General features: G+C 43.0%; 1 protein-coding gene across 3 annotated transcripts in view; it reads left to right on the top strand.

Annotated features, from left to right (window-relative positions):
• The window catches only part of MYLK3 (myosin light chain kinase 3), a 437,450-nt gene that overhangs the window by 212,857 nt on the left and 208,798 nt on the right, over positions 1 to 15,795 (top strand). For all 3 annotated transcript variants that reach the window (XM_085636963.1, XM_085636962.1, XM_085636961.1), the window contains exon 5: positions 3,607 to 3,712. In XM_085636963.1, coding sequence (XP_085493089.1) covers positions 3,607 to 3,712 — 106 coding nt within the window. The remainder of the gene's footprint in view (positions 1 to 3,606; positions 3,713 to 15,795) is intronic.

Raw genomic sequence — 15,795 nt, 5'->3', positions numbered from 1 at the left:
TGGTCAATGGACCTTTTAGTTAAGCTAGTATAAGGTGAAATGACGTAAATTGAATATTATAAATAACCATAGACTCGGGAAGAGTTGAAATGTTTATCTAGTTAAATTCATGTGAGCCAAAGCAAAAATACAATTCGTACACCGTTTTCTCCAAGGAAGGAAAATCAGTCTATCAAATATGTCAGTAAATCATCTAAACAATATTATTGCAATGACAGTACCTGGAGAGGAAAAAATAGAGAGTGCAGTACAATGACATACTTCACAGAATTATAATTACCTAGCATGGTGTGGAAACCAACCCCTTGGCCAAGGGGCTGGAAGGGTCCCCTGGGACAGCTCAGGTGACAAAGGTTTCAGGACCGGTTTCAGGGACAGGATAGATGACCTCTTCTAGATCCGACGCCTGTGTCGCACCCCTCTCTGACACTATCTTCCTCCTCGATTCTTCCGCGATCTTCTTCTAATTCTTTGCCTTATTTCCCTCCTCGATTCTTCCGTGATCTTCTTCTAATTAATTAGATTTTGGCTCTAAGTTCTACAATTCGATTCTTCTTCACTATTTGATCAGCTCTCGGACAGCATCCCGGTCTCTCAGCATCTCAGCAACACGAGCAGCAGCATCTACATCTGCATCAGCATCACCATCACCATCAGCTAACTAACTAACTAAACTACCTCAATTATACTTTTCTAATGGCATGTACCATCCCTAAATGTTTCAAATTTATGAAACTCCTAATTTTGATTGGGCAGGAAAGGGGGAATGATCATCACACCATGCTAAGTTTTAACAATTTTCTAGTTCGTTATTCAGTGGTCCCGCCCCTTAATTTATTTTCCCAAGCTTTATTTCCCACCCGTATTTCACATCTTTATCAATATAAAGAATACATTTAACAGTTGTCTTGTTCATCCTGCAGGATGTCCATCACTTTCCCAGGACATGTTGCGAACACGGCCTTGGAGGGGATCCAAGCACACCCTCATGGCTTCTGGCTGGTTGTCACTGCGCCTGCGTGAGGAGTCATGTGATGTGTAGACTTTAGCATCACTCAGAGGTCCAAATATGAACTAATAGAGAGGTCAAAAAGAAACATGTTAAAATCAAAATAAAATGATTTCACTGTATACCACCTATCTCTACTCTAATCCCATTTACTTATAATAAGTCTCCCTGCATTAGCTTTTAGTAAATAGCATGTTTTAGTTTCAGAAAGGCAGATGCTTAGCATGTGAGCCTTCAAGCGGCCATTTTAGAAGCAAGTGCGCCGAAGCAGAAAATTCCCTCCAAGCTTTCGTCCATCATCCTGCGTAGATGCAGTTGACGCATGTGCAGTGCAAATTCCCACGTTAGCAGCCATTTTAAGTTTCTCTCGGGTTACTTGTTAGTAAGACACATATGCAAGCTTCCTCTAACCTAATTATATGGAATGTGGTGCATATTAGTCTTTACAGACATGATTAATACAGTGTTACGAGTTATATGAGAGCATTGCTTCCGAGCAAGTCTCTTTTATACGAGTCCTTGCTCCATCACTGGGTACAGAGCCAAACCTGATAAACGAAATTTTGATGTTTCATATTTATCCTAGTAATTATTCTTATAGCACTGATCCTGGTATTAAATGGGAACAATTTGAGTAGGTTTGGGTTAATGGAATTTAGCTTAGAGTTCTTCTAAGTGCTACAGTGAAAATAAGTTACTACCTGTTAATCCACTTCCATGATGTCATTCTCTGTTATCCTCTGTGGTTCAAAGGTGGAGTGATGTCATGATGTCACTTTCTGTACTAGCACAAGGGTCTACAGTCATGTTACATCACTTCTTGCAATGCCATCAGGGGTCAAAGGTCAAGTGGTGTAACTTCCTGTGCTGTCAGGAAGAGTCAAATGGCACTTCTGCTACCCCTGGCTTTTTGGTGAATCGACATCCATGATATTCTTCCTCTTGCAGGTTCATCTTAAGATGAGGACAATATGTGTTTCTAAGGGTTGAGTAGTCTCTTTAGGGTTAGGCAAGGACTTGTCTGCCAGTGCATCTTACATTATGCACCTGCCATTGTTGTACCCTCTTTCACAGTTCTGTGTTCATTGTGGTACTCGATCTATTGTCATATTGCAGTTCCTTAGATCATCAATTATGCATCCCCAGTCTTCTCTTGAATCAGATCAGCACTCACATTTCCCGGCACTTGCACCATTCTCATTACAGTATGTTTGACCTGCATCTTTAAGTTGCTGAAAACCTTGTGCCCTGCTTCATTTATCCATGTAGAGCCCAAGGCAGTGCCTTACCGATAAGCGCACCACGTTTCTTCCTCATCCCCACCTCTCAATGGGTTTGCTGTCTTCCCTTTCCTGCAGTGCAGCACCACTTCCCCTACCTATTCCCTCTTTAGGTTTGCTGCTTCTGTGCTCTACAAATGCATACCCTTAATCAGTGCAGTGTTGTGGAATTCCTATGACAATAAGGACCATGAAGGGGCTGAGTCTGCTTGCATAAAAATATATAAATGTAGGATCGCCTATCAACTTGTGTGTCCCCAATGTATCTGTGCGGCCATGTATGCCATCTCTTCTCACATAATTCAGTCAAAGCTCAGCGATCCAGGCCTGTGGTATGTGCCAGTCCAACCAGATGTTCGTCCGACCCCTTGTAGGAAGTTGTGCAAATGGCAGTTGTACCCAGTAGTTGGAAGATTATCAGCCTGGTAATGAGTCCTCCCAACTTTATCCATGCTCCTTAACAATGTTTTCTCAGCAGTGCCCAAGGACATTGTTCCAGACCTTCACCACGAGATTCTCTTTGCATCTCCGAGTCCACAGGTCTAATCAAAGGCCTTCCGGGGGACAGCGGCTTCTGCATGATTGGCACCATGCCCATGGGCTCTTCCCATTCCATCTTCTTCATTCCCAAGCTTAGTGAACTCCCTTCTCTAGTTCCTGTCACTCAGCTTGGAATGCAGAAGACACTGCATGAAGCATGGGATGAATGTTTCAATGAATTTGTTATCCTTCGGAAGCCTCCACTGTGGCCAATTGTGCTGAAATGCTTGCCACCCTTTTAGAAAAGGAAAGTGGGCGATTTAGAAAAACAAATCGGAGGAATGCTCTCCCCATTGACTTCCATTGAAGCAGATGTAATTTCAGACGGGAGATTGCTAAAATAAAGCCATTTTAAGCTTCAGAAATCGTAAAACTCCTGCATGAATCGGGCCTGTTGGCATGTAAGCTGTGATAACATTCACACTAGGAGTTCAGAGAATAATTTACTGGAACATGATTAAGCTTGACCTCGAACAGATATATATACACGGTGTATGTGAGAAAAGTCAGCTTCAAGCAACATCCAGTGTACAAGTAATTATGTTGAATCGCTCAGAAATTAATGAATTTGTTCAACCACAGTGTATAATGCAAGACTTGTGATTACAACTCTGGTGCCTGGGCACGAAATCGGACACCTTTTCCACCTGAGGTCAGTTGAATTCCTCGAACACATATCAAAACAGTAACTTAAATGAAATTTCATGCTATTTTAATAATGTAGTTAGTGCTCAAATAGTTTTTGTGAATGTGACTTTGTTATTGCTATCTTTTCAGATGACAGCCCATCACCTGCTGCTCCTTTTGACCATCGCATTGTGAGTGTCAAACAAGCCCCACTAAGCACAAGCTACTCCGTGTGCCAGGACCACGTGCTGGGCGGGTAAGCCTGTCTGCAACAAAGAGCCCGTGTTTTGGATAGGTACATCAGACAGTATCACTCAAGTAAAGAAAGACTTACATAGGGTCACTGCTGCAGTCTGAGCACTCCCCCATACACACATGACCAGTATTTTAGATACTGTAGATACTCATCTGCATTTTTTTCTACAGCTCTAGTATCACCAGCTGGCATTACAGCAATTTTCATGCAGGGCTTAATTTGTAAAATAATAAGTACCAGGGCCCTTACCAGGAGGCCACAGCAGCTTGCACCACCCATCACCCCTGTCTTTGCTGCCAAAACAACTACTAACCATCTCTCTAACCTGCCAGTGTGACAGTTCGATTATTCCAGTTCCCAAAAGCTAAATCAATGGCTGGTGAGGCAGGTATTAGTAATTTTATTGTATATTGTATTAAAAAACAACCATTGTTCTGCTCATCTCAATTAGATGAGCAGCGCCACCATGTGACAGACTGTCCTAAGTGCGGTGTTGACAATCGAGTGCCGGTGCCGAGCACCGGAAACCACCGGTTCAAATTAAGCACTGTGATCATGTAACATTAACTTCTTACACAAGGTAAGCTTACATAGCACAGCAATTGAAAAATTAACTACAGTTCCTGGAAGAGCAGAAGGGGGAGGTGAGTGAGGGAGAGAGAAATAGGGTAGCTTAGTGGAAAATAACTAAGACAACATTTTGATAAGATGATAGACTGCACCATCAAAAGACATCTGGCATTACATAACATACCTGGGAATATAGCCAAGGTGCAGCTTTCAAATGTAAAATTAAGCATTTGTTGTGTGTGGCTTTCGCAATACATTAGCTCTAACACCAGATTTGATACTGGTTATTTTCTGTTCTGATGCCACAGCATTGAAAACTGTGTTTTATTTTTCACTGCTCTGACGTCAATGTAATAAAAACGAGTCTTCAAGCTGGTATTCTGGCAGACATTTATCCACTCCTACCCCAGGTGTTAGTTAAATAACTCCGGGGGGGGGGGGGGGTAGTGTGACATGGTGGCTAACAGGCCACTATCATATCAGTGGTTTTGGGTACTTAATTGATAGCACCGGCACTTATGACAGTCTGCAACATGGTGGCGCTGTTTGTCTAATTTGGAAATGAGCACAACAGTAATTATTCATTCAACATACTCTAACAATGACTAATACCTGCTGCCTAAGCCATTATGATAACTTTATGGGCCTGGAATATTCTGAACGGTTACACTTGTAGTAGTATGATGGTTAGGGGTCATGTTGGTGTTGTAATTGGCAACACTGGCAGAGGCAATACGTGGTGCAAGCTGCAGTGGCCTCCTGACGAGGGCCCTGGCGCTTCATTTTTTACAAATTAAGCAGTGTTCCACTGTCTTTCAAGGGCCTATGTCATCCTGAGGGAGACATGGACACTCAGCTGGTGGTCTTGCATCACTAACTACCATCTACCCTGTCAGCTGCAGATCTGTGGAGACCCACGACTCACTGGGAATTGTAGTATGCTTCGACGCCGGCTCTCTCCTCACACATTTAGAGTGGGGAGCCATGGAGAGAGAAGGAAAGTGTTGAGGGTGGAAGCAATGGCAGCTAATGACAGCTATATGAGTTTTTCAATATGGTGAGAAGGGTGTTGTTATCCAAGCGGCTGATGTAGGCGGGTGGTTGGTCAGCAGGCACCTTTTTATTTAATATTTGGCACAGGTGAGTGGCAGTATACCCGGTCTGTATTGTTTTTAAAGTGCTTACGGGGATGAGGTGAAGGAGGTGTGAGAACAGGATCAACTGACCAGCGGAAGATAGTATGAATAATTTAACACAATATAAATATAAATTTGAGTGACATGGAGTTTTCCACCTTGGGCTTTGCTCTTGTTGTCACAAGGAAGCACTCAGTGGAAGACTATCATATTGTTGATAGCATATATAAGATTGTGTATGTCTCACTAGTAAAGTCTGTTCCTGGTTATTTATTGCTGGCATGTCACAGCAATGAACAACCATATTGGCTATTCAGTGCCATGTCAGCACTGTACCTAATAGAAGGAGGCGGAGGAATGGTTAAGCCTCTAGTCTTTCCTGTCCCTCCTTGGTTCCCAGTAGACATGGGTGAAATGGTGAGTTCTCTGATGTCACCTCTGCTGCTTCCCCAGTCTCAGGTGAGTGTGTACAGACCCATGGGAGTGAGCTTGCCAGAAGTGCTGCATTCTGACAGAACTGCTACTGAATGCGGTGGCTATTCGATATCCTCTAAAAGCATGAGTATGCAGCATATTATCTGGGACAGTGAGATGGCAAGCTCAGAGAGGGATTGGGAAGGGCAATAGGATACCAGATAATGTCATATATGGAGAGGGTAGTGGGAGTACAGTGATTATTTTAAAAGGAACCTAATAGCAAGGTGGGAGGCTAATCCTGAAGAAAGCAGGGGAGGTGTCAGGCCTTCCGGTACCATGTTATGCCTTATTAAGTGATGGAGGGTGTTGAGGATAGCAGGAAGCAAGATTTTTAGGGGTGTGTGTGTTTCATATATCATGACTTCTCTCCTCTTCATATTGCAAAGCTGGTCCCTCGGAGTCCTCTTAAAGAGAAGGAGGGACTTAAGGGTCTGTAGGGCACACAGAACAATATATTGAAGATGGGAAGGTATCTCCCTTTCCTCTCACAATCTATCTATCCATCCATCCATCCATCCATCCATCCATCCATCCATCCATCCATCCATCCATCCATCCATCCATCCATCCATCCATCCATCCATCCATCCATCCATCCATCCATCCATCCATCCATCCATCCCTCCCTCCCTCCCTCCCTCCCTCCCTCCCTCCCTCTCTCTCTCTCTCTCTCTCTCTCTCTCTCTCTCTCTCTCTCTCTCTCTCTGTCTCTCTCCCTCTCTCTCCCTCTCTCTCCCTCTCTCCCTCTCTCTCTCTCTCTCTCTCTATATATATATATAGATATATATCAATGTTTTTATGCAAGCATTTACTATGATGATAGCCTGTTTTCCATGTCCTGCATATTGGCAATCGAGCACTGTCACTTTAAATTTGGGGATCCAACCATTCAGCGTTGTCATGTGATCAAGACCGGCAACGGGCGAAACGCGTTATGGCGGAATTGGTGTGAGTGCCGAATAAACACATTATACACCGAATTTGGGTCCACTCTGGTTCTTTCTCCATGAAAGGAGACGCAAGCAGGCAAGCAAGCAGGCGAGGATTCCTGATATTTACCGGATTGGCTTCCTCCGGTGCAGTGGATCCCCTACCTTGAAGTTGGCTCCGTGATGGCAAGCCCAGCTTCTGGCGGACCTAGTCGGAGACATTCCGGTGTCGGAGAGACTGGAGAACGCGGAAGCATTCAGCAAACGCTCCGACAACGGAAATTACGGAAGCCCCCTCTGAATGCAGTAGATGTGCCTTGAAGAGGCAGGACAGCGAGGCAGAGCTCGACTTGCAGTGACTGCTCGGAGGAGTGGAGCCGTGAGAAGTGGCTGCATTGTCTGAGTCCACTGAGAGCAAGGTACGTGACATCGTGTATCAAAAACAGGTGGGGAGGTGCGCTAGTTGTAACCCCTAGCAGTATCAAACAAGTGGGGGGAAGACAACAGGCAACAAACTTAGCACTAAATGCACTCACCATGTCTGCTGCAACAGTGAGGGATCGCGAGTCAGCCGTCGAGGAGATGTTCTCGGACTCTCCCTCGGAACAGCAGCATGGCGACAAAAGAATTAATGAGGAGGCAAGCGAAGGAGCTAAATGCCTAAAAGGTAATTTTTGTATTCTTGAAAAGTTTATGCATCGAGAACAGTCCAAATGGTGGGATTCAAAGTCCCTCCAGAAGTATTTGGATGTAGGAAGAATTCCTAGGGGGCTCCGTATTAGGATCGCCCCTAGCTACGAAACACAAAACCCACGGATGATGGTGGAGTGGGCAGACTGTAACTTGAAGTCCTCGCGCAAGCTGGTTCAAATACTGGTTAGATACGCTGAAAGCAATAGAGTGGATCTGCAAGTTAAAATTGACGCACTGAATGACGAAATCAAGGTGCAGGGTGACCCACAACAAAGACGGAAGTTACATGATGAAATGATGGTCAGGTTTAACAAAGAGGAGGAAAAGCTCGAACAAAGGAAAATGTATAAATTTAAAAGGGACAAGGAGGATTACGCCAATGGTCAAATATTCACTTTTGCCCGTAAATATGACTCATTTAGAAATGCTACGGTCAATAAACAGAAGCAACTGGCTCACCAAACAGATTAAAATGCACACCAAGCAGAGACAACATCAGCATCGGAGCTTAGCTCAGCCCTGGAAAGTGAATCAGAAACTGAAGCAATAGCAAGTCGGTCTCACCAAAGCACCATTAAATTAACATTGGGGGAAGAGCTTGATTATCTTAGGCGAAGCAGAAGGGAAGCATTGAGGCCAAGAAACAATAGACCCGCAAAAAACGACGGAGAAGAAGGGAATGAAGGCAAGATGCAAGAAAACTTTGGCAGCAAGAGGCCGGCACGAGGGCGGGGACAATGCAAACGCAGATAGAGGTGATATCGCGGTCCCCCATGACCCCCACAATACCATCATTAACTTGGCCAATGTCAACCTAGATGCAGCGGAACGGCAGCTGCTCTCATTGAGACTGTCTTTCTGTCCGGAGACCAATTTTGACTACACTAAGACCAGGACAGATATTTACAAATTTATTAGAAAACTCAGGCTCAAGAAATTCCACCAGCTTCAAACCTGCACAAAAGAATCGGGAATAATCACACTAGCGAGCAATACATCTAATTTAACGGTGGCAGACATGGGTTTGCTGCGGGATCTAAAAGATCTGGAGCAGGGTAAGGGGGCAGCAGGCGGGAGCAACATGGAGTGTGAGAACCAAGGAACCTCCCAAAGCATTGAGTCTCCATCACATGAAACCTGTGCTAAACCAGATACTCCATTCAAAGTGAGATACAAATTCATTCCGATTATGCCAATTGATTCTCTGGATGTGTTCAATGAGCAAGTTGTGATGCAAGTGAAAAAATTGAACATTGAAATCAATAAAGCTAAAAGGAAAATATCCAACCAGGAAAGAAAATATTACCAGCTGATCGAAAAGCTTAAAAAAGAAAAACAAGTTGTGGTCAGGAATTCTGATAAAGGGGGGATCATTGTGCTGTGGCCTCTGCAGGATTATATGGATGAGGCATCCTCTCAACTGAGCAATCCAGAATGCTATAGAAAAAGTTCATTTCAAAGGTTTAAAAGCGCACAGGACCTGTTTTTTTTACAAACTTATTGGCATGGAAAGGCCTGGGCTTATTGAACATAGAGGAATATAAATATTTAAAAAAGGTGCAACCAACTACTCCTGTAATCTATTTTATTCCTAAAGTACATAAGAGCGAGCATAAGCCACTAGGCAGGCCCATTATAGCAGCATGCGATAGGTCACTTGAAAACATGTCTATATATTTTGACTACTTCCTACAGGAGCATGTAACAACTTGACATCCTATGTGCAGGACACCAGCGATTTTCTTCACAAGATTAAAAATATACATTGGCAAGCTGGAAATTTACTGATAGCCTTAGACATGTCCTCATTATATACATGTATTAGGAATCATGATGGCATCAGGGCAGTGGATCATTTCCTGGCTAGCAGACCTTTTAAATATGCTCAGCACAACAAAATGTTAATTAGTATGTTGGTATTTTGCCTGGAAAATAATATATTTCTGTATAAAAACCAAATGTACCAGCTAATACAGGGGGTGGCTATGTGGGCCAGCTTCTCCCCCAGCTATTCATTCCTGTTTATGGGTTGGCGGGAGGAGCTGATCCTCAAGAAACAATTCGAGCACATCTATAACGAAAAGGTAATTTCTTGGCTGAGATTCATTGACGATTTATTCATTGTATGGCGGGGCACAGAACAGAGTGCAAATGAATTCATTGCACATATCAATGATAATGATGTAAATCTGAATTTCACTTCTTCCATCAGTAATGAAAGCATTACATTTTTAGATGTGCAAATACGCATAGTCAACAACAGATTGTCTACATCCCTATATCGCAAACAGACTGCTGGAAATGCGGTATTGCATACAGCCAGCTCGCATCATCCACACCTCATTCTTAGCATCCCCTATGGGGAAATGGTGAGGATAAGACAAATTTGCAGCGATGATAATGACTCCTCTGTCAAACTATTAGAGAGCAAGAGAAGGTTCTTAGGGAGAGGATACAGTTCTAAGACCATAGATGCAGCAATTACAAAATCGAGGAAGCGAGCCAGGGAAGATTTGCCCCAATACAAAGAGAAACTTCAGGGTGGTGTGGGATGCAGCTTAGATGTCCCTAATGAACCAACAAGACTAATATTGTCATATTCAAGACAGGAGGAACAACTCAGGACCATTATAAGACGTAATTGGCCTCTAGTGCTGGATGATCCAGTAATAGGAGGACTCCTCCCAAAGAAACCTGCCATTACATATAGAACAAGCATTGGCATAGCCAATAGGTCTCGCTTTTGGGACCTTATAAGTATTTAGTTATGCAGCATAATATCCTTGGTGCAACAACATCAACTATTGCGTGGCTAAACACTTATAAGGCTATGCCAATGCTTGTCGCAGAAGTGTGGGCCTCCTGCGCCTGGGAATTTGGCTTCAAGTGGATGTCCTCTGGTTGGGTGGGAGCCCACCCTCGGCTCTCTGGGGATGGTGTGTGTCAAGATGCTCCTCTTTCTTTCAATGTTTGTGAGCTTGCAAAGATTTTTTTTTTTACAAAAGTGCATAGGTGTGGTTCGCTCTGACACCGCAAAAATAACGATAAAGAGGGTGCCTTTCCCAAAAGTTATTTGGCTATGTATGGTATCGATCAGAGTTTCTGGCGCGTAGGCTTTGTCTGCTACCTTCTTGCAGCTCTTAAAATCAGGAGGAAGCACATCTTGAGCGGAAGTTACACTGGAAGAACTTCTCTTTTCCACCAACCGAAAATCAATCAAACGCATGCTTTGCTGATAACCCTGTCTCCCAGCCCAATATCAAAGGTGAATTAATTAATACTTGTGCACATCTGGCGGCACAGTGAGGACCCTCTACTGTGTTTAATCAGCTTTTGAAGCGGTGATTTTTGCAGAGATAACTTTACTTTAGAGGGAATGATGCCCCCACCTACTGCGACTGTACAAAAAGATGAAGTAAAAAAGCTTTTCTGCTATATCCTGTGCCCCAGCAGTTATTCTGCCTTTCTATTCCGACTTTTAATCGTGGGGCCCCCAGCGATTAGACCAACGAAAGAAGATGCGCTACACAGATGCCAATAAGCATTACAGCCCCAACTAATCATGTATAAACAGATGTGCTGCTGTCTCTGGTCAATTTAGCACAGGGACGTTAGAGTATCGGCGTCATTTTATAAATGTTGTATTCGCTCATTTTTTTCATCGAAATAGCATTTTGGCTCGAACGAGAGCTTCGCAATCGGGCAAGCGTCATTTCAAGGTCATCTCTCTATCTAAGGACATTTTGGTGGATTCATCGCTCGGGGTCTCGTCGTTCTTACTCGCAACTGAAAGAAAATCACCGAGTAGAACCGCTTCCGAGTCCTATGCATTTTTAAGGCGTTTTATTGTATTGTGGCCATTGTCAACCGCTTGCCAATACTGCAATAGCAGCATCTAACAAGGGCCTTGCATTAGAAGAATAACACCTGCTATTTTCAAAAACAATATAACTCCTTCGCCCTGTCATTAGGTAGACAGGCGATCTGGCGACGACGTTCAGCACTTCCCAGAAGGCTCATTTTCTAGAAGCGGCGGGCGCATTATCTCCCCTCCTCTGTGTGTGTAATGTCCGCGCGTGTTGTGTGGAAGATGCTGAGGCAGCGCGCGCAGCCCTTCTTGCGAAGGCGATGTTTACACTGACTCCATCACATGATTAGAGGGTGATTGATGGCCGTCCGGACGGAACACAATTGGATGATACACGCAGTGACAAATGGACTGTCCCTTTCCGTCAATATCATTGATCGAAGGCTCAATTGAGGAAGTTTTCAGGCGAAGAGTTGATCGGACATTCTCCTCAAAATGAAATATTTTGGTTTCTCCGTGTGCTTTTCAAAGTGCACTCTCATTTTAAACAAGACAAGCGTGCGCGCCTCAAGAAAAAAAACCAAGACAAGCCCGGCGGAGCGTGGCGCGCGCGCTTGGCGGGGGCGGGGGAGCGCATTCCAGGCGGGGGAGCGGACCCTTTGAAGTAGGATGCCAAACGGATTGCATGGGGGCACGATGCACGTGATTGTGCGCGTGCTTGCCATGCAATCCGCTTTTGGGAGCACTTTTGGGAGCCCCTTTACTAGAGTCTCGCTGAGCGATCGCTTACGCGATATCCAGCGAGACCTAAAAACAGCATCAATGGGCAACACATTGGTCAAGAGTAGCCCAGAGGACCAAGATGCAAGGATGTGGCTTACAGCTAGGAAAGGTTTTTATAAGTGCTCTAGCTGCAAAGCCTGTCAGTATGGCAAAAACAAGGCCACTTATCAAATAGCTTATAACAATCGTATACATGAGATTAACCAACATTTGACTTGCAAAACTGATTATGCAGTATATATTTTAGAATGTAGTTGCAATCTCTTACATGTTGGCAGTACAAAATTTGGCTGCACACAAGAGGATCTTGCAGCACACCAGGGCCATTGTCAATAACAACTCGAGCTACCCTGTTGCAAGACATTTTAAGGAATGTCATAACAGTATTCTTAAACATCTGAAGTACTATGTTATAGAAGTAATACCACTGCAAAAAAGAGGTGGCAACAGGGAGGATAAGCTCAAACGTCTGGAAACTCGATATATACTTGAGTTAGACATGAAGCATCTAGACGGCCTCAACACGAGTGAGGATCTGCACAGACATCTGTAGAATGAGATTGTATTATAATTCTAACTATGTTGGGATTTCCTTGGTCCAGGGAGTACATAGAGACATACACATAACTTACATTCAAGAGATGATCTATTATGGTGATAGCAGTAAGGCTTTACAGGTATCGCACATTGATTAACTTGACTATAGCCTCTTCCGGTTTTAGAGATATAATGTATAATGGAATTTTAAATGATTAGATCTTAAACCTTATACACATACCTGGATGAAATATGTATCGAATTTTAGACAGTTGAAGTGTATTTAAATTTATATTTATATTTGATTTAATATATTTATACATTTGTATTTGCATTTGTGGGATTCAACAGTTTGAATAAGATTTATTGTCATGAACCCTAGCCCTATTTGCATTTCTTCTAATTTTAGAGATATAGTGTATAATGGTATTTTTAGATGACTATATTTTATCTTAAACCTTATACATATCACTGGATGAAATATGCAATTATTGATTTGGTTTTTATATAAATATTATTAAGTAAAACTGGGAATAACGTTATCGAATTTTAGACAGTTGGAGTGTATTTATATTTGTATTTATATATGATTTAATATATTTATATATTTGTATTTACATTTGTGGGAACCAACTTTTGGAATAAGATTTATTGTTATGTCCTTGGCCCTACTTGCACTTCCTCACACATTATACTGATAGATTAATTTATCTAATATCGATGAGGTATACTGACATTATGTCATCAATATATGCTGCTGCTAACATGGGATTTATAGCATTAAGCACTTTATGTAGATTGCACGATAGGGAGGATTGTAGCACTTGTCACTTTATATTATAAAGCCAAATATGCAAGGATTGTTGAAAAGATAATAATTAGGGAAGAGATTTTCCAACGGCCTACCAGATATAACATGAACTTGTGCCATTTGTACATTTGTGATATGATATTTTAATGGTGCATAATACGATGTTTTTTATCAGTGTATTTAAACCTGTTATTATCAATGCATTTATGCGAACATTTACTATGATGGTAGTCTGTTTTTTCTATGTCCTGCATATTGGCAATTGAGCACTGTCACTGTAAATTGGGGTATCCAATTATTCAGCGTTGTCATGTGATGAAGGCTGGCAACGGCCGAAACGCGTTATGCCGAATGAACACTTTATGCAACGAATTTGGGTCCACTCTTGTTCTTTCTCCACGAAAGGAGACGCAAGCAGGCAAGGATTCCTGATATATATATATATATATATGTAAACTGATTTTCAGTGCAATAGAATATATCAAATTGCACTTACCATTTAAAGAGATTATCTCTAAATCAAGTAATTCCCTGCACATAGAGCCCAATTCACAAAGGTATTTATGAGTACTGAGTAGTAATACTGGAGTACTACTTCACCTACTCATAACTGCCTGTATGAATTGGCCCAATCATCTGTAGAGCAGGTCAGCCACGGTTAGTCACATTTGATATATATTGTTGAGCTCAGATCTCACACCGGCTCACCATCTTGGGATAAATATAAATATTCGTGGTTTTATTATATATATATATGACTGTTTGCAATTTTCTAGACCGAGATAATGAGGCCCTTACAGCGGAAGGAGGGAGAGTAAATGTAACTGACCTGTGAGCTTCAAAAGGAAAGCTTGTTGGTGCTAAGAAGAAGGGGGCCTGCAGAGACCACTGCTGCATTGGAGAAGCAGGTTTTCAGGGCATGACGTATGCAAGTCAAGAATGAATGCCAGTGACAATTACAGAACGAAGCTTAGAATGCAACCCCTTGCATTGTAGTATTTTGCTCCAGCAGAGACAGTTACCATGTCATCGAGAAGACCTAAAAAAAGACACTGAAATATCAATAGAGTGAATCAAAAATATCCTTCTGTGAAGGCAGCAAAACAGGCGGGATTATTAACGAAGCTTTTATCAAAACACTTAAAACATTTTTTAATTCATTTCTAACTTTTAAACTTGTATTGTTCCATATTTCACGACATTTTGAAAAGTGTCAGGACCGTGTAATCTGGATGCTAGTGCAGTGACGGGCATGGACAGCGCTTGGTGTGACACAGTGCACTATTGCTGCTGTCGTTCTTAACTAACTCTGGCTTTTCCACATTAGCAAATTGTGGGCCGCGTTGTGCATCTTACTTTTTACGGTTTGCTCCATGCCAGGGCCTGTTTTTTTCTCCGAGACGCCCATCTGTCTCCTGCCAATTTGGCAGAGGCACACTACAGGCGGCTGTTCTTCAGAGTGGGAATGGAAAGCTTAATAATGACGAGCTGGTCGACGGGATCGGCGAAATGAGCCTTTTCTGACAGGAGCATTTGCTGCAATCACCGACTGATAGCCTGGCCTGTCATTACAGGGTCATCAGGTGCATGGGATACTACAGCCGCCGTCAGGCGCCATCTTAAGCTCGTCACTCAAGACTCCAAGGCCTTCTCATGCTACTGGGCACAGTCTCGGTCGTGCCAAGGCTGTGTACATGTACTGCTTCCATTACTCACCGCCAATCCCCTTTCTCCTGGGTCCATGGTTCTTCTGTCATTTGTTACTAAATGGTGTGCGTCAGCACCCCCACAGACAAGCACTCTGCTGCCGTAATTACAGTAGCGTTCTTTTCTCCTCATTTCTCTCTTTTCGGACTCATTTTACCCATTGGAGAGACCTTAAAAGGGTTCTATCACTAAATGCCTCCTGGCAGCATCAAGGGGCTCATGTACGAAGCATGCATTATGTGGAAGGTGTTGTAATCTGCGCACCAGCTTGTACCGAATGCCTTCTTAGTTTGTGAACCGACCGACGTATTAATGGGTCGATTTACAAAGTACAGAATCCTAGTCGGCAGCAATTCGACCTATCCTATTAATGTTAACGAGGTACCTCGTAAATTGCGCCCTGTTACTTTTGACTTTAATCAGGAATGGTTTCCTGATGGGGTCAGCAGACCACCATGTCTGTGACTGCTTTAAAATAAAGCAACCTTTTTTTTTAATGCAGCTTGCTTTCTTAAAAGAGGGGAAAGGGGTCCCTTAGGGATTCCGTCCCATTTGTGAATGGATCACCACCTTCTTTGAGGTGGTGGTAAATTGTTAATATTTTGCAACCGGCATTTGGTTGCATAAGATTA

Source organism: Triturus cristatus, chromosome 12 (genome assembly GCF_964204655.1).
Source record: "Triturus cristatus chromosome 12, aTriCri1.1, whole genome shotgun sequence".
In the NCBI taxonomy this organism is placed as follows: Eukaryota; Metazoa; Chordata; class Amphibia; order Caudata; family Salamandridae; genus Triturus; species Triturus cristatus.
The sequence above is the reverse complement of the archived record's forward strand: the minus strand, read 5'-3'. Positions and strand labels throughout refer to the sequence as shown.